Here is a 25,640-nt window from a genome sequence, read left to right as displayed (position 1 = left end):
AAATCCATTAAAAATAATTTTAAAAAAATAAAAAATATTTTTAGGTTGTACGGATTGATATTCCGTATAAAACATATGAATTGACAATCCGTATATTACTAATTTGTTAATTTTATATGAATTGTCAATTTGTAATAAACCTACGGATCGTCAATCTATATGTTTATTACAAAGCAGATCAACTCCCAAGCAAAATATGCTTCCTTTTTTCTTTCTCATACACAAAATATCTTTTGTGAAAAAACATAATGAACAAAGATGTGCACATGCAGTAACTTATTTTCAATATTTGTCTTAAATAACCTTTTGGAACTATGTGATAAGAGTTTTCTTATTAATTTTAGTCCGTTAAAAATTTTGTTTTTATTTTATTTAAATAAAATTTAATACTTGTTAATAATAACGTTAAATAACATAACAACGATATTGACATCGTATTTGACTTGCTATATGGTTAATGATTATGAAAGAATAATTATGTACTCCTCGTCTCATTATAATTGACTTCTTAAATTGTTTTATCCATATTAAACTAATAAATGAGTGAAAGATAATGAAAATCTTACAAAATTATTTTTATCATCAATAATTTATTTTTAGTTTTATAATCTATATCATTAATATTATAAAGGATATAATTAGAGAAAAGTAATTAATATTACATTGAAAAATTAAAATAATAATTATGTTGGGACAAATTTTATCTTTTTACATGACCATTATTATGGATTTTTTAGTAAACTTATTTTAAATTTCTCATATATCAGTTCGACATAATCAATTATTTTGAATATACCAGGATTTTAAAACATAGTTTATCGCTAGTCCGGTACAGGTATGGTACCCATAACCGTGCAATGTAGGTAAACACTGATCAATTCAATGAAATAGGAGAGAAAGAAAGAAAATGATGTAAATAGGAAGAGTCTTATAAAATAATAAAGGCTACTGATAATGGTATAACTAAGTTTATTACCATGCAAAAGTTACGACTACCATAGCAGTATTTAGGCGTGGGAAAGATACATTCATTTCATTCCACTTTTACATCATATATACCTCTACTGTACAAGATCACAAAACTCTTAGGACAGATCTACATTTAGCCTATTAATTTCACAGATAAAACAACTTACAAAACCACAATTTCTCAGGCGTTTACAGTACATGTTGTATAAAGAATAATCTAGGAAGTAGGTAACTTCCTGCAATCAAATTTCTCTTCTAGCTTCAAGTTTTTGCCCGGGAGGAGGACCATAAGCCAAACTAATAGCAAGAAAGTAGAGGTAGTTAATTAAACCTAAGCAAGTGAGCAGTGCATAATAGTAATTCAGATGTCCCCTGTTAATGTTAGTTGCTATCCAGCTCTCGTTCCCTCCTACACTAGTGACCTTGTCCACAATGCTCACTAACACACTCCCCACTACATTAGCAGCAGCTAGTTCAAGAGTGAAAAGAGCCATTGCAAAACTAGACATGGTCTTGGGGATACAAGTGTAGAAAAACTCAACCTGCGCAACCGAGTTAAAAGCCTCGCCTATTCCAAGCAAAACAAACTCAGGAAACAGCCATAAAACCGACATGTCAATTACAGCATTAGGTTGGTCCTCAAAGCCTTGTTCAATGGCCGCATTTCGCCTCATAGTTTCAACTACAGCTGACGTCGCCTTAGCTGAGCATACAAACAACAATCCGATCCCGATTCGAGTTTTGCAACCGAATCCTCTAGGCAAGCCCCGGTATTTGGCTAGTAGAGGTACCATTATGCGGTCATACAAGGGAATGACTATTGATAAGGTCAATACCATGATAAGATTGAAGGACCCTGCAGGCATCTTGAAATTTCCAAATAGCCTTCGGTCCATGGTATTTGCTTGGAGGGTAGAGAATGAGCCTTGGGACACCATCATTAAAACGCCCGTCGACCACATAGGTAGGATTCTGAGCAAAGATTTCAGTGACTCAACCTGTTCCACTGTGCATTGGCTCCATGGATCTGAAACTGATCCATCAGGGTTTGAGATCGAGACTGTCTCAGGAATTTTTATGCAAGCTTTGTTCAAACACCTATAAAATAAGGTAATGTTATTCACTCTAGAAGTATTCAGTTAAATGTTATACGACAGGAACATGTTACATGTCTATGTGATGGAATTACTCTGCACTCCCAGAAAAGTAGAATTTTGTCAAGAGGCTGAAATATTCCTCATGAAGAAATAAAGACAATGACAAATTACCTTGAACAAAGTCAAAAAATGATTGTCACTATCCAACATATGATGATAATTGGGATATCATTTGCTGTTTCTCATATGAAATATATGGGGGCAAAAAAGTATTTTTTGAGAAGTGAAATTGAGAGGAAATTTGTAGATCATGAGGGCAAATATTACTATATAAGTACCTAAGGCTATCAGTAGGGACCATGAGCTCCGAATCATGGTCTTGATAGTACTGAACAAAGTTGGAATCAGGAAGACTAAGTTTTCTGTTCTTTACAGCCACCACAGCTACTTGTACAAAAGTAGTGAGTAAGCTGTGACTTGGCTTCACTTTGACATAGAACGGCAAACCCAGGATGAAACTGACAGCCGATATGAACATTAGCAAAGCAGGTAGTCCAAATCCAATTTTCCATCCTAGATTTTCTTGAATGTACACAATTACACTCAGTGCAATCACGGTTGATATTGCAATTGAGGTATAATACCAATTAAAGTAGCTATCCAAGAGCTTCTCATCATTAGATCTTTCTTTAATGTTCAGTTGATCTGCTCCAAAGGCTATGGAACAAGGTCTGACGCAACCAGCTCCAATAGAAATTAATCCCATAGAAAGGAACAAAAGAGCTTGTTGGGCTGGTGTACCAGAGTTGCAGTCTAGCATGTATGATTCACAGGAAGGTTTTAGGTCTGGGAACATGGCAGTTAACCACAACATGGTTAAACCCTGTGAAACAAAAAATATCATAACAGAAATTGGAAAGTGAGCATCAAAAGAATCATTTATCTCATGTCTTTCTAAAGATATTTCCTATATTGGAAAACAAAGCAATGGAGCACTATTAAGCACCCTTTGAAAGAGTACACAAAACCAAGCCATGGCTGATGACTCTAGCCTACACCAGCTCAAGCAATTAGCCACTTACAAATAATAAGTACTCTGTTTCGACAACTATGATTGAATTTCTGCAAGAAGTTCAAAAGCTTCTATAATTTAAAAAGAAGATTATGCTACAATGCAAGTGTTTAGGCGTCTAATTAGATTAGGTAAGTTGCCTGAAGCAACTGGCTGAGCCAAGTTTTGCATGCCATTTAATCATGACAACAGATAAAAGCTGACCAAGAAAGATTTGCATTCTTGGCAGCTCCAACCAGTAGGTTTCAGTTTTTATTTTTGGCGAAACATACTTGTTTTGAAAAAAAGAAGTAACAAATTTATAAATTTCTATGGAAAGAGTTCTGACTCTTAAAGTGGCAATTGTTTTTTGTGTTGCAAGGTAATCAACACCTACAGGGATCAATACCATGGTTTTAATCAAAACCATTGCTCCAGTGATTGATTTATAAAACACATTAGTTAGTAAATCTCTGTCCAATTTATTGTTCCACAAAGTTACATGCTGTTCACCAAATATAGTGTGAGCTAAATTTTTCAAAAGATGAGCTAAATTATTTAAGAAATTCAGTAACTTTTACTAATCGTAAAGCACAGCCCCATTTTAGAAAAACAAATAAATACAAAAACGATCATCCATTACGTTAATTAAGGGAAAACAAAACAAAACTGAAACGTCAATAGTCAAGTTTTCCCTAAAGCGTCAATCATATTAATCCTGAACGAGCTTTCTGCCAGATAAAAAATATATATATTAATCCTGAACGATGGAAACTATAATTTGCAGTCCCTAAATATGTATTTAATCGTCAGATTAGTCCCAAAATCGTTAACCAGTCAAATTAGTTGCAAAATTTTCATAAAAAATCACTATTAAAAATTTACAATGTGTTTATGATTTGTACTACACCAATGTCGCTTTCGAAATTGATTGCAAACAAGTTTTTTATTTGCTTCAGTCCAAAATGGATTCAGTGATTGGTTGCATTTTGATTGCCTGTAATAACAACCTTTGCTTAATTAGCAACTTGTGTGTCAGTTTTGTTGGTAGACAAGCGAACTAAGTCGCTCATGCCCTCATGCCCTTGCAAGGGTCTCTAGATTCTATGCGTGTCCACAATGTTTTTATTATTCTCCTTGTTTGTATTTAGGGACTATCCATGAATGTATCAAAAAAGGAATCCAACTTTTTTTATACAATTATTTAAATATTCAACTTCTAATAAATAATTATTTAATAAATAATAAATTTAATAAATATATTTATTATTAATTTTATATGTAAAACTGAAAATAAAATCTACTACTAAAATAAAATTAGACAAAAATTAACTCAAAAATCCTATTTTTTTATTCATTTTCTTTTATTGGTATTTTAAAGAAAATTCTTATATATTACATGAACAGCCTAAAGGGAGGGGGGATTAAGCCCAACGTGCCCCCCTCCCTCCAATCCATCCGGATTGTATTGATGTTTTGCTTATTGATGAAATGATATAAGCATATTGCAGGAAAAAAATTGTTTATTTAGATTCATCAGTAAAAGAACATAATTAGAATGTCTAGTCAATTAATTAATCATGAATTATTAATAAATATTAAAATTGTTGACTTTTATAATAATTATTTTATAAGTACTTCTAATTAATTAACAGAGTAAAAATCTTTAGACTTGTATCAAAATTAAACTCAAAAATTAAAATCTGAAAAATTCAAATTTCTAATTATTTATAAAAGTTATTTTGAGTAACTTTAGAAGTCTACAAGTAATAGGGATGAGAATAGGTTAGGCCCCCAATAGAGACCTATAGCCTCCTACATCAAGCTCAAGGTCAAGCTTTTTTCAAAAATAGACTTGGCCTAGGCTTTGATAAAAGTCTATTTGATTAAAAATGTCAAGCTTTAGACCATTTAAAAAATCTTTTAGGCTTAACATAAATTATAATAATTTGTTTAGTATTATTATTATTATACTAAAATTGTTATAATGTATCAAAATCATATTTGTTTATCTTTTAAAAATATTATGAATGTTGACCTACATAAAGAGTCAAACATATAAGTTTATTAAGTGATAAATTTATATTTTAATTTGAGGGTTTATTACAAAATAAACTTTTTAACTAAGTTATCTTAATGGTGATAAACTTATACTACTATCTTAGTAAAGTGTTAGACTGACTTTTATAAAACTCAATTCGTCTATTTTCATCTTTATTTTATGCTTTGAGTAACAACAATTTTAATCTTTATAGATTATAGTTTGTTTCATATAGAATTTTTTGAATGATTTACGAGTCTATTGCCCATGTAAAGAGAGTTTTTTTTTTTTTTTTTTTACATAATGTAAAGAGAGGTTAAACTTATAAAAAAAATTAATATGAAATAAACCTTTACCAAGTCAAGGTCAAAAGCCTAGATACCACCAGCATCAAGGAATTAGGGCGGTTGATGGAACCCCTCCAATAGATCAGTCTCACATCTTCAATTTTTTAAACAGCCTAGGTCTATCTTAAGTCTTGTTTAGCCTAGCCTATTCTGACACTTACCCAATACTACGACCAGCCTTTGAGGTGCTTCACATTCGGAGACTTCCAATTAGTACCAACTGTTAGACAAGTGGCCTCAGATATCTTAAGAAGGGGGGGTTGAATTAAGATATTCCAAACTTTTCTCCTAATTAAAAATCTATCTTACTTTTTACTTAAGTTATGAATTCCCTTAATGACAATCTTCTTAAATATTAATTCAAATGAAGCAACTTGAATTATGAATATAAAGCAATAATAAATAAAGGAGATTAAGGGAAGAGAAAATGCAAACTCAGTTTTATACTGGTTCGGCCACACCCTTGTGCCTACGTCCAGTCCCCAAGCAACCCGCTTGAGAGTTCCACTAACTTGTAAATTCCTTTTACAAGTTCTAAACACACAAGGACAACCCTTCCTTTGTGTTTAGAGATTCTTTACAACAAGAGACTCACAGTCTCTTAATCCCTTAGAGAATGAGAAGAAGAAGAGGAACAAATCTCTCTAGAAAGAGATGGATTTTACAAATTGAGCACTCAATTAATTCCTTAATGAATTGCAATTGAATTGGCCAAGGAATTCTTAAGAGGATAAAATGAAATTGCTTTTTGAGAGGATAAACACTTTGTTGTTCTGAAAATCTCTAAGCAATTTCGTGTTTAAGTCACATATATATAGACCATTGGTGGTCATGAGTAAAGCCTTTGAAAAGTTGTGACTCTTGAAATTATTTTTCTGAAATTCCTGTCTGGTAATCGATTACAGTAATTGTGTAATCGATTACAGCTTTTAAAATTTGAATTAAAACGTTTACTAACTGCTGGTAATCGATTACCAAAATTGTGTAATCGATTACACAGTCTAAAATTTCGAATTCAAATTTTTATAGCTGTTATAAAATGTATTTGGCCACTGGTAATCGATTACATCCTCTGGTAATCGATTACCAGAGAGTAAAACCTTTGAAAAACACTTTTTATTTTAAATCACTTGGCCAAACCTTTGCTAATTCAATTAGGAATTCCCTTCCTAATATTCTAGTGATCATCTTGATGTTGTGCCTTGTAATCTTGAAGTATTGTCTTGAATTTTAATCTTGAAAAGCCCCTTTGCATTAATTGCAACACATAATCATGATCATCATCAAAACATCAAAGCCAATTGCATCTACAATCTCCCCCTTTTTGATGATGACAATACAATACCTGAAATCAAGATTCAAGCAAGCAACAAACAATTGTATATTGTATAAAAGGTGCATCCGTTTTCTCCCCCTATATTTCGGAATACATGATCACTTGATTTCTAAGTTTGTTAAGCTTTTTCTTAAGCTTTTGCTACAACCTTTTTCTCCCCCTTTGGCAACATCAAAAAGCCAAAGAACCCGGAAATCAACACAGTTATAACAATGGAGTAGCAAGATATAAGCATCAGAGTATTAAATACAATAAGCCAAACTCACAAACAAGAAATAATCAAACCAGAATCCAAATAACTGAAAATGTCAACAACCACAAAACATCCAAGACTGAAATTTAAAATCCACAAGATAAATAAGCAAAGTACTTAGCTTAATAATGTAAATTCTAAGAAACTAAAAGCCAAAATACACGGCTTATAAAAGATAAATAATCAGAATCTAAAAGCTAAGAAGACGGAGGAGGTGGTGGAAGATCGAAACTCTGACGAATGTATCCAACATCCTCTTCAAGCTGTGTAAGACGAATGTCCATACCGGCAAAGCGTGAATCTAACGAGTCAAAGCGGTCACCAACATACGAACGAAGACCCCGTAATTCGGAGAGGACTTCATTCATGAGTGCGGAATCTTCACGTTGAGGAGGAGGTGAAGGAGTACGTTCATCTTGAGGAGGGAGTGCATCCTTCTTCAGCCATTGTCCATTCCGATCTTTACGATACCCAAAGGAGGTCACTGCACCAGCACCAATTGCAAAGGAACGCTTGACTTGAACAAAGGGTTCATCATCAAGCGGAATTTGAAAATGACGCAAAAACAGAGTAATCAAATGTGGATAAGGAAGAGGTGCATTGGCCCGTAATGCCTTATGCATTCGGTACCGAACCAAATGGGCCCAGTCGATCTGACGACCGGTTAGAAAAGCCCACATAAGAATCAAATCCTCCTCAGAGGCTTGTGCTAAATTTGAAGACCGAGGAAGCAAAATTCTAACAATGATATAATGCATGATGCGATTATCAAAAGTTAATGACCCGGCCAACAATCTACCGGTCATGTCAGCTTGATCATTGCAGACCATGCGACGAGCATCATGACTCAAATAATCGAATTTCCAGTCATCAACAATGGTGCCCTCAAAAGGTGCACCTTGACTGGGTAAATGAGTCAAAGAAAAGAAAAGTGACTGATCAATGACCATAGAAGTACCATGCACCTCAGACATAATAATACCATCCTGAATTTTTAAATTGCAGTAGAAGACCTTTACAAGTTCAGGATAATATGGCAATTTAAATGACATGAAATCAACAAGACCAGAATTTTGAAACACTTGATAGCAATCAAACGTTTCATCATTAAAGAACTCTACGTCTAGGTACTTAGGGTCTAAGATTATTCTAGAAGAAAACTGAGAAAGGTACCGTAGACGTTGATCATCGGATGAAAACAGTGTTGATGATCTTGGAGATGACAAAGAAGGAGGAATAGGTGCTGTGGGTGCTCCGGATGGGCCGTGACGGCGATGGGCAGCAGCGGTAGCGGTGGAGGATGATCCTTTTCTCTTCTTTGATGGCTCTGCCATTTGATGAAGTTTTTCTGGATTTCGATCGGTGGAAATGAAAGAGGAGTGAAAAAGAGGAAGATTGGGCTTTACGGGACGTGATTTGGTGAAGAATCGAGTGAGAATCGAAGGTTTGAAGGTCTAGGTATGGAGGAAAACGTGGAGGAAGCTTTGGCTGCGCACGAGCTCCGATTTCGTGAGTATTTATAGAAGATGACGCATTGTAATCGATTACAGGTATTGGTAATCGATTACAGGCCCAATAAGCCTTCTGGTAATCGATTACAGGATGTTGTAATCGATTACAGGCTGCCTGTTCAAGTGTAATCGATTACATTGAGTGGTAATCGATTACCAGAGCCTATCCTAGGCTAGTTTCTAAGAGAATATCTATATTTATGCTCAAATACATCTTATATGACTAATTTTCACTACTAATACACTAAATTCAATCATTCAATTACTATATATACAAGAGATCATAAATTCTATCATAAAAAACAAGAATTCAAACAAGATCAAACAAAATAATCTACAATCAAAAGGTAAAAAGTAAATCAACCAATCAATCAACTAATCAATTCCTATTTTTCTAAATCTCTTACATCTAAGAGACCTAATTCTCTTCTAATAGAGAAAAACACTTCCTTGGGGAGAGGTTTAGTGAAAATATCAGCAAGTTGATTCTTAGTATCAACAAATTCTAATACACAATCTCCCTTTAAGACATGATCTCTAAGAAAGTGGTGTCTAATCTCTATATGTTTAGTTCTTGAATGTTGAACTGGGTTTTTGGATAGATTTATGGCACTAGTATTATCACACTTAATAGGTATGCGATCAAGAATGATGCCATAGTCAGATAATTGTTGCTTCATCCATAAAATTTGTGCACAACAACTACCTGCAAAGATATACTCCGCTTCAGCAGTAGATAAAGCAACACTGTTTTGTTTCTTACTATGCCATGAGACAAGAGCCGATCCAATAAATTGACAAGTTCCACTTGTACTTTTTCTATCAGTTTTAGATCCGGCAAAATCAGAATCAGAATATCCTATTAAGTTACATGTTGAATTCTTAGGATACCATAATCCTATATTGATTGTTCCTAATAGATATCTCATGATTCTCTTTACTGCACTTAGATGTGATTGTTTGGGGTTGGATTGAAACCTAGCACACATGCATACACTAAACATAATGTCAGGTCTACTAGCAGATAAATAAAGAAGAGATCCGATCATACCTCGATATTGTTTTATGTCTATAGACTGACCAGATTCATCTTTATCTAAGTAACAATTAGTGCTCATCGGTGTAGACATGTGTTTTGCACTATCCATCCCAAATCTTTTGATCAATTCCTTGCAGTATTTGGATTGATTGATGAATATACCTTCTTGAGTTTGCTTGATTTGTAATCCCAGAAAGTACTTTAGTTCTCCCATCATTGACATTTCAAATTCACTTTGCATATCAAGGGAAAACTCCTTGCACAATGAATCATTAGTGGATCCAAAAATTATATCATCAACATATATTTGAACCAACAAAATATCATTATGCTTTCTCTTTATGAATAATGTGGTATCCACTTTACCTCTGGAGAATTCTTTTTCAAGAAGAAAATTACTTAATCGTTCATACCATGCCCTAGGGGCTTGTTTCAAACCATAAAGAGCCTTTTGTAATTTATAAACATGGTTTGGTTTATCAGAAATTTCAAAACCAGGGGGTTGTTCAACATATACCTCTTCTTGAATTAAGCCATTTAGAAAGGCACTCTTAACATCCATTTGATAAAGTTTAAAGTTCATTATGGATGCATATGCCAAAAGCATTCTAATGGCTTCTAATCTTGCAACAGGAGCATATGTTTCTTCATAGTCTATTCCCTCTTCTTGATTATACCCTTTTGCTACTAACCTGGCTTTATTTCTAATAATTATACCATGTTCATCTAATTTATTTCTAAAAACCCATTTTGTTCCAATAACAGGATAATTTTCAGGTTTTTCTACTAATTTCCATACATTGTTTCTTTCAAATTGGTTTAGTTCTTCTTGCATGGCAATGATCCAATTATCATCTACTATGGCTTCTTTTATATTTTTAGGTTCAATCATAGATACAAAAGCCATATTATTGCATAAATCTTTAAGAGAATGTCTAGTTGTTACCCCTTTTGAGATATCACCAATTATGTTGTCGAGGGGATGATCTCTTGAAGTTTTCCATTCTCTTGGGAGTACATCATTGGATTTGCCTTCTTCTGGAGGATCTTCATTGTTTCCTTTGTCATTTCCTTTGGAATCTTGTTCATGAATGTTCATATGTTCTAAAGAATCTGCAATGTCATCTAGCATATTCTTTGTTGACAATATAGCATTAGATTCATCAAAGGTAACATGAATGGATTCCTCTATATTCATAGTTCTCTTATTATATATTCTATATGCTTTGCTTTGTAAAGAATATCCAAGAAAAATGCCTTCATCAGATTTTGCATCGAATTTTCCTAGATTATCTTTACCATTATTAAGTACAAAGCACTTGCACCCAAAAACATGTAGATGAGAAATATTAGGTTTTCTACCGTTAAATAACTCATATGGGGTTTTCTTTAAAATAGGTCTTATCAAGGCTCTATTCATGATGTAACATGCAGTATTGACAGCTTCAGCCCAAAAATACTTTGGAAGAGAAGTATCATTTAATAAAGTTCTTGCAATTTCTTCCAATGACCTATTTTTCCTCTCAACAACTCCATTTTGTTGAGGAGTTCTTGGTGCAGAAAAATTATGTTCAATACCATGTTCATCACAAAATAATTCAAAATCTTTATTTTCAAATTCACCCCCATGATCACTTCTAATGGATGCAATCTTGAGATTTTTCTTGTTTTGTATGACTTTAGCAAGTTTCCTAAATGCATGGAATGAATCACTTTTATGTGTAATAAATAATGTCCAAGTATATCTAGAGAAATCATCAACTATAACTAAAGCATAGTAATTTCCTCCAAAACTCATGATTCTAGATGGACCAAATAGATCCATATGCAATAACTGTAATGGTCGAGTGGTTGAAACAACATTTTTAGATTTGAATGAGACTCTTGTTTGTTTGCCCTTTTGACATGCATCGCATAATTTATCTTTTTCAAATTTCAATTTAGGCAAACCAACTACTAAATCTTTTGAAATTAATTTATTTAAGTGATCCATGTTTATGTGAGCAATTCTTTTATGCCATAACCATGGATCATCATCTTTACTAAGAAAGCAATGATTGTTTTCTTGTTTTATGCTTAAGTATATCATGTAAACATTATTGACTCTATGTCCTACATGCTTTATATTAATGTCATGCTTATGTTCTATAAGACATTTCTGAGAATCAAATGATACTAGATAGCCTTTGTCACATAGTTGACTAACGCTAAGCAGGCTATGCTTAAGGCCTTCAACAAGTAGAACATTTTCAATGGAGTTTGAAGAATTTGTACCTATTTTACCCACTCCAAGAATTCTACCTTTGTTGTTGTCACCATATGTTACATGCCCGCTTTTCTTTGGAGATATGTGTGTAAAATTTGATGCATCTCCAGTCATATGTTTTGAACATCCGCTATCTATGTACCACTTCTTTCTCAAAGATACCTGCATAATCAAGTTTTTGACTTAGGTACCCAAATTTTATTGGGTCCTTGCATGTTAGTATTAACTGAGGATCCTTTTGGGACCCATATCATTTTAATATTACTGTAATTTTTCTTGAAGTAGCAAGTTGATATGCCATGTCCTCTTCTTCCACAGTAAAAACAAGTGATAGAATTAGAATTACATTTTTGTGTGGAAGTGGAAAAGTTTTTATGAACCTTTTGTAGTTTTTCAGATTTATACCCTAGTCCATTTTTATTAGACACATATCTTTGTTTACTTAATATAACATCTAAATTATTTCTACTATATGAAAATTTTGCAAGTGAATTTTTTAACTCTTTAATTTCTTTTACATATTTATCACAACAACTACAAGAATCTGTTATTTTCTTGTCATTTATAGTGGAGATATTAACTTTTTCATTTGTTTTAGAGATTGAAACTTCATTTCTAAGAAGATCTAATTCTTTGTTTAATTTTGAAATTTCATTTTCTAAATTTGAAATTGTTTTCTTTGATGATGAAACTAATTTTGCAAGTTTAATTGATTCTTTATGCAAATCAGCAAATGCATCCTGCAATTCATCAAAAGAAATAGATAAGTTGTTTGAAGATGTTACCTCTTCATCACTTTCGTAACTTTTTGCCATAAGGCAAAGATTTATCTCTTCATTTTCAGAATCATCAGAGGATTCCAAATCATTTTCATCCCATGTGATGTATGCTTTCTTTAGTTTCTTCTCACTATGATTTTTCTTTTCAGATTTTTCCATCTTTTTCTTGAAGATGGGACAATCAACCCTCAGATGTCCAGGTTGATTGCATTCAAAGCATTTTAGAGTAGAGGATGAATTTTCTGTCCTTCTCTTTGATTTAAAATTTGGTCGCCTCTGATTTCCTCTTACTTTAAGAAATTTGTTGAACCTTTTTACAAAGAAACTTAGATCATCATCATCATCTGCATCATTATCCTGATCACTTTCTTCTTGAATTGAGGATGATGCTTTAAGAGCAATTCCTTTCTTTTTCTTGTCATTTTCTTCATTTTGGTGCAATCTCAATAGTTCCATCTCGTGTTCCTGCAACTTACCAAATAAAGTGGCAAGAGACATGTTAGACAAATCTCTTGATTCAGAAATAGCCGTTACTTTGGGTTGCCATTCTCTACTTAAACATCTTAGCACCTTGTTTATAAGATCTTCATTTTGAAATTCTTTGCCTAAGGCTGCTAGATGATTTACTATATGTGTAAATCTCTTTTGCATACTCTGAATATTTTCATTTGTATTCATTCTAAATAATTCATACTCATGAGTTAGTGCATTTATCCTAGATCTTTTAACATCTGTAGTTCCTTCATGTGTTAATCGAAGAGTGTCCCACATTTCCTTAGCACTCTTGCAATTTGAAACTCTGAAATATTCATCCATTCCTAGGGCAGATGTTATTATGTTTTTGGCTTTTAGGTTGTATTGTACTCGTTTTCTATCCTCTTCAGACCATCTATCTCTAGGTTTTTCTATGGTTATGCTTTCACTTGATGAACTACCATCTATTGAAACTCTTGCTACTGTGGTGGGTATATAAGGCCCTATTTCAATGGCTTCCCAGATATTTAGATCTATTGCCTCGATAAAAATTTGCATTCGGGTTTTCCAGTAGTGGTAACCCTCTCCATTAAAGATTGGAGGTCTATTGATAGAATTCCCTTCTGGAAATAAGGAATTTGCTGAGGCCATCTTTTTCTTGAAGCTTCTAAACTTTGTACAAGAATGAAGCTCTGATACCACTTGTTAGACAAGTGGCCTCAGATATCTTAAGAAGGGGGGGTTGAATTAAGATATTCCAAACTTTTCTCCTAATTAAAAATCTATCTTACTTTTTACTTAAGTTATGAATTCCCTTAATGACAATCTTCTTAAATATTAATTCAAATGAAGCAACTTGAATTATGAATATAAAGCAATAATAAATAAAGGAGATTAAGGGAAGAGAAAATGCAAACTCAGTTTTATACTGGTTCGGCCACACCCTTGTGCCTACGTCCAGTCCCCAAGCAACCCGCTTGAGAGTTCCACTAACTTGTAAATTCCTTTTACAAGTTCTAAACACACAAGGACAACCCTTCCTTTGTGTTTAGAGATTCTTTACAACAAGAGACTCACAGTCTCTTAATCCCTTAGAGAATGAGAAGAAGAAGAGGAACAAATCTCTCTAGAAAGAGATGGATTTTACAAATTGAGCACTCAATTAATTCCTTAATGAATTGCAATTGAATTGGCCAAGGAATTCTTAAGAGGATAAAATGAAATTGCTTTTTGAGAGGATAAACACTTTGTTGTTCTGAAAATCTCTAAGCAATTTCGTGTTTAAGTCACATATATATAGACCATTGGTGGTCATGAGTAAAGCCTTTGAAAAGTTGTGACTCTTGAAATTATTTTTCTGAAATTCCTGTCTGGTAATCGATTACAGTAATTGTGTAATCGATTACAGCTTTTAAAATTTGAATTAAAACGTTTACTAACTGCTGGTAATCGATTACCAAAATTGTGTAATCGATTACACAGTCTAAAATTTCGAATTCAAATTTTTATAGCTGTTATAAAATGTATTTGGCCACTGGTAATCGATTACATCCTCTGGTAATCGATTACCAGAGAGTAAAACCTTTGAAAAACACTTTTTATTTTAAATCACTTGGCCAAATCTTTGCTAATTCAATTAGGAATTCCCTTCCTAATATTCTAGTGATCATCTTGATGTTGTGCCTTGTAATCTTGAAGTATTGTCTTGAATTTTAATCTTGAAAAGCCCCTTTGCATTAATTGCAACACATAATCATGATCATCATCAAAACATCAAAGCCAATTGCATCTACATAATTAAATAAAAATGAATCCTCCTTTCTTTCAAAATTTGGTTTCAAATTTAATTTATATGCACTCTCACTATCAACCAATTAGAAATTATCATTAATATGATTTTTAAGATAATTATTATAAAAATTAATAAATCTAATATATATAACGGTTTGTAATTGAACAACAATGTAAAAACTACCTTATCAATATATACAATATTTACTCAATTTTGAAAGACATTCTTTTTACACAATTTAAAACTACTTTTTTTTCTTTTAAATGTAAACAAAACAACACTAATTTGATTTTAAAACCCATCCGAAATCATTACATGGTTTGGGAAAATTATGATCCTGTCTAATCTCTCTACATAACACATAATTGAATATTAATATTTTTTTTTCGTAAAATGATATAGAAATTGGCTAGATCAATATTTTAAAAATGGTCTCTGATCACTATTTCGATCATGATGTCAAGGTTCTCTGGAGTGTTTGCAACCACAATGTCACAACAATTATGACTTCATCAATCACATTTGTCCAAAAAATTTGCCAATATCATGAAACATGGTAAAACTACAATCACGATTCAAATTTAAAACCATGACTAAAACCATGGACATGTAGTGATTCACAAGAAATTATTAGATAATCTACGACCATTTGTGCATGATCCCAACCAATATTTATATAATATTAGTTTAAAATTTATAATTTACAAGAAAAAATTAAAATTCATGTGAATATTAGCAGGACCATGATGATTTAGGACCATATAATAATTTCTCAATTACCCAAGGTATCTAATAAGAGAAAATAGGTAGTGCGCTAATGTAAAATAATTTTACAAAATATCATGTATAGTAAGTTGATTGACCTTTATCATAATTATTTGACTTAATTATCAATTTGATCCTCAAATTATTTTAAATTGTTCAATTTAATCCTCAAACTCATAAAAGTGAATTAATTTGATCTTAAAATTTTTAAAAGGTTTAATTTGATCTTCGAATTCTTAAAAATTAATCAATCAAGTCTCTAAATTTTATAGAATTTAGGACCAAATGGAACTATTTTAAGTGATTTGGGGAACAAATTGATCTATTTTCAAAAATTTGAATTGAATCTTTTAAAAATTTGGAGACCAAATTGATACTTTTAAAAAAACTTAAAGTTCAAATTGAACTTTTAAAAAATTTGGAAATTAAATTGAACAATTTAAAATAATTTGAGAACAAAATTAATAATTAAGCTTAATTATTTTAAAAGTTATATCATGGAAGTAATGATAATTTTTTATTGGTTGTAAAAAATATTATACTATTAGTATATATTCATTAAACTAATTTAATCTAATCTAATACTAACTAGACAATTTCTTCTTCAATCAATCGGAAATTATAATTCAGTGAACACGTGTAAAATAAAAAATTATTACTTTTTTTTCGTTAAGTACACTACTAACAAGAATCTGTCAAAAAAAAAGTAGACTTACAAGAAGGCTGGAGAAGGAACCGATAGCAATGACGAGGAATCGACCCAAGTAAGAATCTGAGAGAAAGGCCCCAAATAAGGATAAGACGTCGGATGCGGCAGTCCAAGTGTAAATTACGCTTGTGCCCTTCGCAATAGGCATGAGGTAATCGTCCCTCAGATACAATATCATGTTGGGCATGATTCCGTAACTCGCAACTTTCTCCAGACATTCGTTCACTGATTGAGTCCACAGTTGAAGTAAGCAAAACGACGTCGTTTATTAATGAGTGACCGATGAAATGCTTATTATGGTTTTGAATTACAATTAGCAACTAAATTATTTTTCGACTGTCGCAGCTGTATCGTGAGAGTAAATATGACTACATTCAGTTAAAGAGAAGTTAGAATTTTTTTATTTTTTTGATCCAAAGCACAAAATAATTAAAAATAATAATTACTTTAAAAAAATAATCTGAAGTATTTTTTTTGAAAGCATGTACAAAAATGTTAGTAAAAAAATAGGCACAAGTGGAGTAAAAGGTGTCTTGTTTGCTAATGCGTATAATGATGAAATTTTTGTTATATATATAGAGAGAGCAAAAATTAATTAGTAAAGCAAAATACACAAAACCAATTTAATTGATATGATTGCTAAAAGTAAAAGAATATTATCTCATATAATTACGCAATTTTTATTATTACAACATCACATATGAAATCAATCAGAATTTCTAATTATTAAGTAATCATGTTAATATGAATATATGTGTAAAAAAATTATAAAATAAATCATATGAAAGATTTTAAGAAGTTAGAGAGAAAATAATTCTTAAAAAAAATCTATATTATTCCTTCTTATTTTTTAATAAAGGAAAAAATTATTAACCTACTAAAAGAGTATGAAAAAATAAGGTATTCGAGCTAATTAACAAAAACAAAAACAGCAAATTAAGTTATATGTTACTTTAACAATAATAATTAAGCTTTCGAGGGAGGGGAAGCTAGGACCCTGACTGCCCCTTTCTATCCGTCCCCGGTCGCATCAGTCATAATTGTTTTTTTTTAATTGCTCAATATAAAAAGGTTTTTTTAGATATTGCCTCCACAACCGCTTTAAAATTATGATTGTCAATTTATTATTACTGAAGTTAGAGTGAGTGAGTAATACCTATGATGAAGGGCATGGTTCGCAAGCCACCTTTTTTGATTTGAGAAGAAGAAGTGCCATTTTCTAAGAGCTTCTCGTTCGCGGCATCAGAGGACTTCATCATCGTTTTTTCTTTTTCTGGGATACGATGTTGTTGAATTGAGAGACTGTGATGCAAGATTTTGAGGAAATTGTTGAAGATAATACGTGGACATTAAAATAAAATATCTCATTGTCCATGCCGATCTCGACTGCCACTTTTTAACTATTTATTTTGAGTGTTTTTCTTGGACCACATCTTTTATCTCTTCATTTCTTCCAAAATATACCTACTTTAAAAGTATTTCCTAAACTATACTTGTTTTGAAGTGAAAAGGAAAGGGTTTCGGACCCCGATTTCAAACAACACTTTTTTTTAATATTAATTCTCTTGTTTTTTTAAAATATTATTTTCACATTAAAAAAATAATTAATTTTTTTAATATTATTATTTTATTAAATATAATTTTTTTGTTTATACTATTTATTTTTTAAAAAAATGATAATATTTTGGGTTTAATAATTTATTTATACCAGGATAACATCATGAATATTTGTCAAAGGAGAAGTTGAAGATGAAGCTAGGTTGAGACAATTTTTTCTGTTATGACTTTGTTGTCGACATATCCTACATTTTTTCTAATATCGTGTTCACTTTCTTTGTTCATTTCAATGGGAATGCGATTTAAAATCGGATGAGCCTACGCAAACTTGTAATATGTTATGCAAATTAAAGAGTGGTGGCACATAGTTCATGGATCAATATTGACATATTTACAGGCAGTCATAACTTGAGAACATTGTGTTTAACCTGATATTCACCATAATCATAATTTTAGGATTGTAACATAACCCTAAACCTTTCAAGTGGTGGGTGTTTGAAGTGGGGCTTGGGTCTTGGTTACCATTGTAGAAGAAAACTTCATGATGATGAATCAAGTATGAATCAAGTAGTTTTGATGATAACAAAAGGCCCAAAAGAATGATTTCAAGATTGAGTCAACAAGTCCAAGATCAAGATTAATTTCAAAATTCAAGAAAGGACATCAAGAAGAATCAAGATTCAAGAGAAGATGAATTCAAGATTCAAGAGAAGAATTCAAGAAGCAACAAGTCAAGACTTCACAAGGGAAGTATTGAAAAGGATTTTTCAAAAACCAAACATAGCACAATTTTGTTTTACAAAAGAGTTTTCTCTTATTTTTCTAAGTTACCAGAGTATTTACTCTCTGGTAATCGATTACCAGTTTCCTATAATCGATTACCAGTGATAAAATTTGATTTCAAAAAGTTTTTAACTAAATTCGCAACGTTCCAAATGATTTTTAAATGGTGTAATCGATTACAATATATTGGTAATCGATTACCAGTGTATCTAAACGTTGAAATTCAAATTCAATTGTGAAGAGTCACATCTTTTCATAAAATGCATTGTGTAATCGATTACATGATTATGGTAATTGATTACCAGTGACAAGTTTTGAATAAAAGGTCAAGAGATGTAACTCTTGACATGATTTTCTCAAGGTTATAACTCTTCCAATGATTTTTCTTGACCAGACATGAAGAGTCTATAAAAGCAAGACCTTGACTTGCATTCAGTAGAACTTCTTGAACTTTCCTACTCATCTTTCTTCTTCTTCCTTTGCCAAAAAGCTTTTTAAGTTTTCTGTTATCCAAACCTTGTTCTTCTGCAAGTGAAAATTCTGCAAAAAACAAAAGTGTGCTATATCTTTTCATTCTCTTCTCCCTTTGCCAAAAAGAATTCAACAAGGACTAATCACCTGAATTCTTTTTGTGTCTCTCTTCTCCCTTTTCCAAAAGAACGAAGGACTAACCGCCTGAATTCTTTTGTGTCTCCCTTCTCCCTTTCCAAGTGAATTCAAAGGTCTAACCGCCTGAGAATTCTTTTAATTCTTCCTTTTCCCTTAAACAAAAGATTTCAAAGGACTAATCGCCTGAGAATTCTTTGTCTTAACGCATTGGAGGGTACATCCTTTGTGGTACAAGTAGAGGGTACATCTACTTGGATTGTTGTAATTGAGAACAAGAGAGGGTACATCTCTTGTGGATCAGTTCAAAGTGGAGGGTACATCCACTTGGTTGTTCAAAGAGAACAAGGGAGGGTACATCCCTTGTGGATCTTTGCTTGTAAAGGATTTTACAAGGTTGAAAGAAATCTCAAGAACCGGTGGTTGCTTGGGGACTGGATGTAGGCACGGGTTGTTACCGAGCCAGTATAAAATTCTTGTGTTTGTCTTCTTCTTCCCTACACTTTTTAATTTCCGCTATGTACTTTACTTTTACGCTTTAATTTTGTTTAAGTTACATAACTTAGTAGTAAAGCCTAATTGAATCTAGTAACATTAAGAAGGATAAGTTTTAATTAGTCAAGGTACATTAATAATTAATTCAACCCCCCCTTTTTAATTATTCCGAGGCCACTTGATCCAACAACCATAAACGCGTGGTTGTGTTTGTCAGATTCATTGACAATGTGTGTATTTGAGTTCTTGCTGACCGATATTCATTGCCTCAGAGATGACTTTAGAATACTGCGAGCTGGAGTTTATTGTAGGCCTCTAATAGCAAAAAGTTTTTGCGGTTTTAAAGTACGTCTCCTCGACCAATGATTCGGCAAATATCTTGTGCTTTTGAATATGGAATCAACGACTCAGATAAATTTGTAGTCATATGTCCCCAACGTTCCCCTCATCGAAGCATTGTACTCAATATTTTTTGGGTAACTGATCAAGCCATTTAGCTGCACCTGCACCTGGTTTATTCGCACGGATATCCCCAAAGATGTCGTCAATGCATTTTCTCCATGTATGCGTACCTTGTAAATATTCAATCAATTTAATATGTTTTGAAATTTGAATTAAAAAATAGTTTAACGAAAAAATAAAATATTAAAGATTCTCACCCGCCTGCATGAGTGGCTTCTTCAAATGTTTGTAGTTCGGGTTACCACAAAGGAAAGTTTATGCAATGTGGTGTAGGTAGAAGAGATGGGATGTGTCCCTAACCCACAAGTTACTTGGGTTACTTATAATTGAGGGGTGCCTATCTGAAATAAGAGAAATGTTACTTTGGAGAGTAACATGGTGTTCACTTTCCCATATGGTTCCTTTTTCCCCAATTTTTAACAAATATATTCAAGGGAAATGAAATATCGGAAAGCGCACCAGGTTGTCAAGTATTTAAAATTAAAACGGAGTGATCCGAGTATCAAACTCAGGGAACTTGCTTATTAGACAGAGTTTTATTCAGAAGTAAGGCATTGTTGGAACAAACATTGATAATTGATGGTTAAAAATAGAAATAAACTAATTCTATGGTAAAAACAGTAAATGCGGGTAAGTAAAAGTTGACAGCAATAGGTAAAAAGCGTTGGGTCTTTCAAACAAACAAGTTGATGCATATGAGGATATTTCTCTAATTAATCATGTTCTTGTGTTCTATGTTGTAGCCTAAAGTACTAAACCTCGATCCCTCGTAAGTTTAGACTAATTTAACCTAAGCTTCATCCACAGATCCCTCTTGTAAGACTAGGCTTAACTTAAACAACATTATCATCACAGGATATTCAGAAAACAGAAACCCCACAATCCATCCCTGGTAATGTAGTTATTTAGTCCTTCTTCTATCAAGTTCTAAGGCAACAATACATTTGTCAATGCTAAAGTCACCTAACAGTACACACAAGTGGGTGATCAGGCCAAGAGCATGCAATAATTAAGCATTGAAAGAAGCATTGAACACACAAAACACAATTAATTAGATATTAAAGATAATTACATCAACTGTTCCTTAGAAATCCGCAAGTAGGGTGTTTAGCCAGCCATACACAGAAACCCTAACACAAATGAGATAAAGAGTACAAAATAATTGTTGCTTACACAAGAAGGGGGATCCCTCCTCCTCTTCTTAGGACCTCACAATCACTCTAACACTCACTAATCTCTCTAAAAATGTAGAACCCTAGGCTTCTCTGCACAACTGCTCCTCTTTGTTGCCTCCAGAGTCTTTCTCAAATTCTATGCAAAAATATGCAACTCTGGTCTCTCAAAATTGTACCCTAATTTTGACAACTCAGGCTTAAATAGGTTCTGAAATTGCGATGTCGCGCTTAGCGCCACCCTCGCGCTTAGCGCAAATAAGTAAATTTGGGCATGGCACCAGTCGTGCACTGAGCCTAGCAAGAGACAAATGTCTCACTTAGCAAGCTGATCTTGCACTTAGCGCGCGGCCTTGATTCTTGTGCTCTTCTAGATTCCCTTGTCATGCTAAGCGTGCTGAAGCTGCGCTTAGCGGTGGATGCGCGCTGAGCCCAAATGATCGGCTGAGCACGATTGATCCTTTTGCACTTCAAGACTTTAGTCTTTTTTGACCTGAAATTGTGCAAATTTTATCATTAAATCACATGGGAGATACTCTAAAGACAACTATTCAAACAAAACAAGATTTATATACAAATTCCTACAAAATAACTACAAATTGGGGAACTATACAAGTTTTAGAAAATGTTTTCTATACAAAAGTTAGTCGTATAAGACGACAACACATGGCTTTTCAAATTCTTCAGGAAGAATCCTCATGTTGAAGTTTTTTCCTTTTTTACAATGGCGTACGAAATCGGGAAGATATGATTAACACCGTTTGTGATGTAACAATCAATAATGTGCCAGTATACTTCCCGTAAAGCCATGTACCATCTACTTGTATGATGAGTTTGCAATATGCAAACCCAGTAAGGCATGAATCAAATGAAAAAAAGGCACGTTTAAGCATGGTTTTGTCAGGTACCATTTCTCCCTCTTCAAACATAGATTTTGTTTGAGCAACTACCACAGTCCTGGAACACAAGATTGTAAAGGTCCCAAAACTATTGCCAAACATATGATTCTTCCTAGTTTCCATGAATCATCTCTAGGGATCTTTGCTTTGTTAACCATGCCTTTTGTAGGATGGAGTATAATTAATGAACATTTTGATCTCTACAATCAACATTTTAATTTAGACTATTTGGTTCATTTTGACAATGGATTGGATCATCTGCGCTATGGCGTGTTTGTCAAGTTGCCTATGATTTTGTATGAGCATTGGTGCGAAACAAGTGTGTTTATCTCAGATACTCTTGATAATCCATTTCTTATGTGTCTTTGAATTTCATGCATGCATAACAATTTTCGTGTGATTTACACACGAAGTTTAGTCTTCTCCGATCAAAATATATTGTTTTGTAGTCAAAATGATTTCTGATGTTGTATTTTTTGACTGCTCAAATACATTGTGCTTTTTCGTCGAAGGTCATGACAACCTCGATTTCACCAGTTGGTGGTTGTTCACGGTCTTGTTATAGAACGAAATGGTGGTGATCAACGTATTCTAGTAGGTGGTCGAGGTTCAAATCCACTGGACACCTAGGTTGGTGATATTGCAATGGAGGTGACGTTGGTATGACAACACCCTCGACATCACTTTGCTCATTGTTGTGATTAAAAAGCTCTTGATCCTCATGCTCACTAAAATCATCAATGTTTTCTTCGTGAAATCAGGATCTTCATTAGTGATGGGATGTTCATTTGAGTTTGATGTTTGTGTTTGTGGTTGTTGTGATGGGGTGATGTTGTAAAATATTGTGATGGATGAATGTTTTATTGATGAAAAGAGGTTTGTTAGGCATTAGAAAAATAATCATTTTGAGATAATAGTTATGTGTATGAAGTATAAATATCAAAGGCGTCTTGTGTTTCAAGGTTGTTGTATGAAGACACTGAATCATTGAGGTCAACATTGTTGTACGACAATGGTTGTGGAGACAGTAGTTGTGGTTGTGGAGATGGTGGTTATGGTTGAGGAATAAGCTCAATAACAACATACAATTCGGCAAAATTCAATTCTAGATTTTGAACAATTGTTTCCAGCACGTCTCTAAGATTGTCTTTGTTGTGTAATTGTGTTGAAATAAAACGTGTTTGGCCATGATGAAATGAAATAGGGACATCTGTTTCAGTTGCTCAAATAGGGAGACGTTGGCTAATTTTCCTAATTAATTGTGTTAACATAATAACATCGACCCGTGAACTGGGTCGTCTGCAATTAGACTATGGTTGTGAATGACAACTAGTATTTCTTTAGGTGGAACCGTGAGTGGTATTTGGGGGATGTGAGTGGAAAGGCTATGAGAGTTAGGAATAGAGGTTACTTTTGTGAGATGTTGTTGTGTGTGATGCGTTGTGAAATGGTGGGATTATATATAGGATGAGAAAGTTTGGTAGGAGGGTTAGGTGAGAGGGTTAGATGAGAGGGTTAGGTAGGAGAGTTAGGTGGGAGGGTTAGGTAGGAGAGTGAGTAATGAGCAGTTTGATAAGTGCCAAATTTAAGTTATTTTTAGGATTAAATTATTTGCACTTATCCTTTGATTGTAATAGTTTTCTTATAAACTATCCTTAAATCTAGTTGTTTATATATATTGTACATATACTAATGTTGTTGTTTAAATATGAAAGATTCATCCATGATTTTGTAGGTTTTGATGATTGTTTGTTAGATCTAATAACAAAGCCAAAAGAAAGGGCAAAATGGTCTTTTCACAAAGATTTTTTATACTAAATTCGCCTAGGCTAGCATCCAGCTCACCTCGACGAATTTGTCTGATCTCCTAGGCTATTTTCTATAAATAGCCATGCATGTTGAAGAAGAAAATAGTCCCAACTGAAGCAAAAACCAAAGAAAAACGCAGAGAAAGAGTGAAGAAGAAGGAGAAAAGGAAAAGTGGAACCGAGATGCTATAGAGTTGTGACTGTAGATCACTTCCTTCGTCATTTTTCTTGTTAGTCTTGTGCTCTGTGCAATGATCAGTTAGTTTTTCTTAAGGATTGGATGTAATCTTTGTACCCTTATGTATCCCTTTTGATATTATATATGTATGAATCTTTTCTACTCATTATTGGTAATTTCATTCTACTCGTAATGCTTGATTCTATTTGATCACTAGTGTCATGAAATTGGATTTTAAGTGAGACTGGAAAGTAATCTTAGAATTTGAACAAAATGATTTTACTATTTATGTTACATGGCTAGGAGTAAAGCATAACGCTTTGATTGCAAAAAGCCCGAGAATATAATTGTAATGCCGGGGTATATACTGCATATGCAAGGGATCGATATTTAGTAAATATTCTTAGGTTACATGTGCAGGGATCGACATGGGATAACTTAATGTATGCATCAACAATGTTGGAAAATGATTTTGATATGTTAATCTTATTAGGATACTAAGGGTATGAATGATGAAATCCAATCCTATGTTTTCTTGAATTAATTTAAGTCGTTTCCACAATTTACGTATTTCCAATGCATTGAATTCGGTTATTTTCGTTATTTCCATTATTTTCGTATTTTCGTTATTCTCATAATTCCGTTATTTTCACTATTCTTTTACTTTAAGTTGTCTTTAGTTAGTCAAACCAAAACCAATGATTTTCGATTAAATTTGTACATAACTATTGAACTGATAACCTTTATCCGAATGAATTAAGTAAACTCAAGTCCCTGTGGAGACTAACTCTTTTATAAATGTGAAACCTACAACTGCAATTGGTATGCTTGCCAAAAGTCTTAACAAGTTTGTGGTTCCATTGTCGGGGACTCGAGTCATCCACCTAGTTCTTTCGGATTTAAACTTTTAATTTAATAGGCTATTTTCCTTTGTAAATATTTGATTTTATTTTGTATAAATTCCCTCTTTTATTTTTTCTTACTTTTGTATTTATTTCTTTCATTTTGATCTTGTATAAATTTTCTCTTACTCTTATTTTCACTAACCTTGGTGCTTATGGGTTGTTGTAGTGTGTTCTTTTTTCCTTTATGTGAGGTAAAAATCCAACAGATACAGTGCCATTTGATCCGGAAATTACCAAGATTGAAAGGAAGAATAGAAAGAAAAAGAAACAAGCAACCACTATAACACCGGGTAAGTCTTCTTCTTTTGATTATCTTTCAACTGATAAGCCACTTGTAGAAAATAAC

At 32.9% G+C, this 25,640-nt stretch overlaps 1 protein-coding gene across 3 annotated transcripts; it reads right to left on the bottom strand.

Annotated features, from left to right (window-relative positions):
* Positions 1–952: 952 nt before the first annotated feature.
* On the bottom strand, positions 953–17,883 carry LOC100819779 (protein NRT1/ PTR FAMILY 1.2). 3 transcript variants are annotated; one of them, XM_014770123.3, is made up of 4 exons: positions 17,586–17,881; positions 16,437–16,654; positions 2,405–2,949; positions 953–2,067 (listed from the first exon to the last, which is right to left on the bottom strand). In XM_014770123.3, exons 1-4 carry the CDS (start codon positions 17,686–17,688, stop codon positions 1,212–1,214), a joined length of 1,722 nt encoding a protein of 573 aa, XP_014625609.1. In that variant the 5' UTR covers positions 17,689–17,881; the 3' UTR covers positions 953–1,211. The 3 variants fall into 3 exon arrangements, with proteins under 3 accessions (XP_014625609.1, XP_014625611.1, XP_014625610.1); XM_014770125.3 differs by lacking the exon at positions 16,437–16,654 and having other exon boundaries at positions 17,586–17,883; XM_014770124.1 differs by lacking the exons at positions 16,437–16,654; positions 17,586–17,881 and adding an exon at positions 9,657–9,718.
* Positions 17,884–25,640: the final 7,757 nt, after the last annotated feature.

This window comes from Glycine max, chromosome 17 (genome assembly GCF_000004515.6).
Source record: "Glycine max cultivar Williams 82 chromosome 17, Glycine_max_v4.0, whole genome shotgun sequence".
Lineage (NCBI taxonomy): Eukaryota > Viridiplantae > Streptophyta > Magnoliopsida > Fabales > Fabaceae > Glycine > Glycine max.
This window is presented reverse-complemented; position numbering and strand designations above follow the sequence as displayed.

Bases quoted from the DNA above. Each gene is read 5' to 3' on its own strand.
- LOC100819779 (XM_014770123.3), bottom strand. From the start codon at position 17,688: ATGATGAAGTCCTCTGATGCCGCGAACGAGAAGCTCTTAGAAAATGGC. The intron at 2,950-16,436 runs GTAAGTCTACTT...TTTGTTTCACAG, and splicing joins GTTCCTTCTCCAGCCTTCTT to GGTTTAACCATGTTGTGGTT. The intron at 2,068-2,404 runs GTACTTATATAG...CTTATTTTATAG, and splicing joins GTCCCTACTGATAGCCTTAG to GTGTTTGAACAAAGCTTGCA.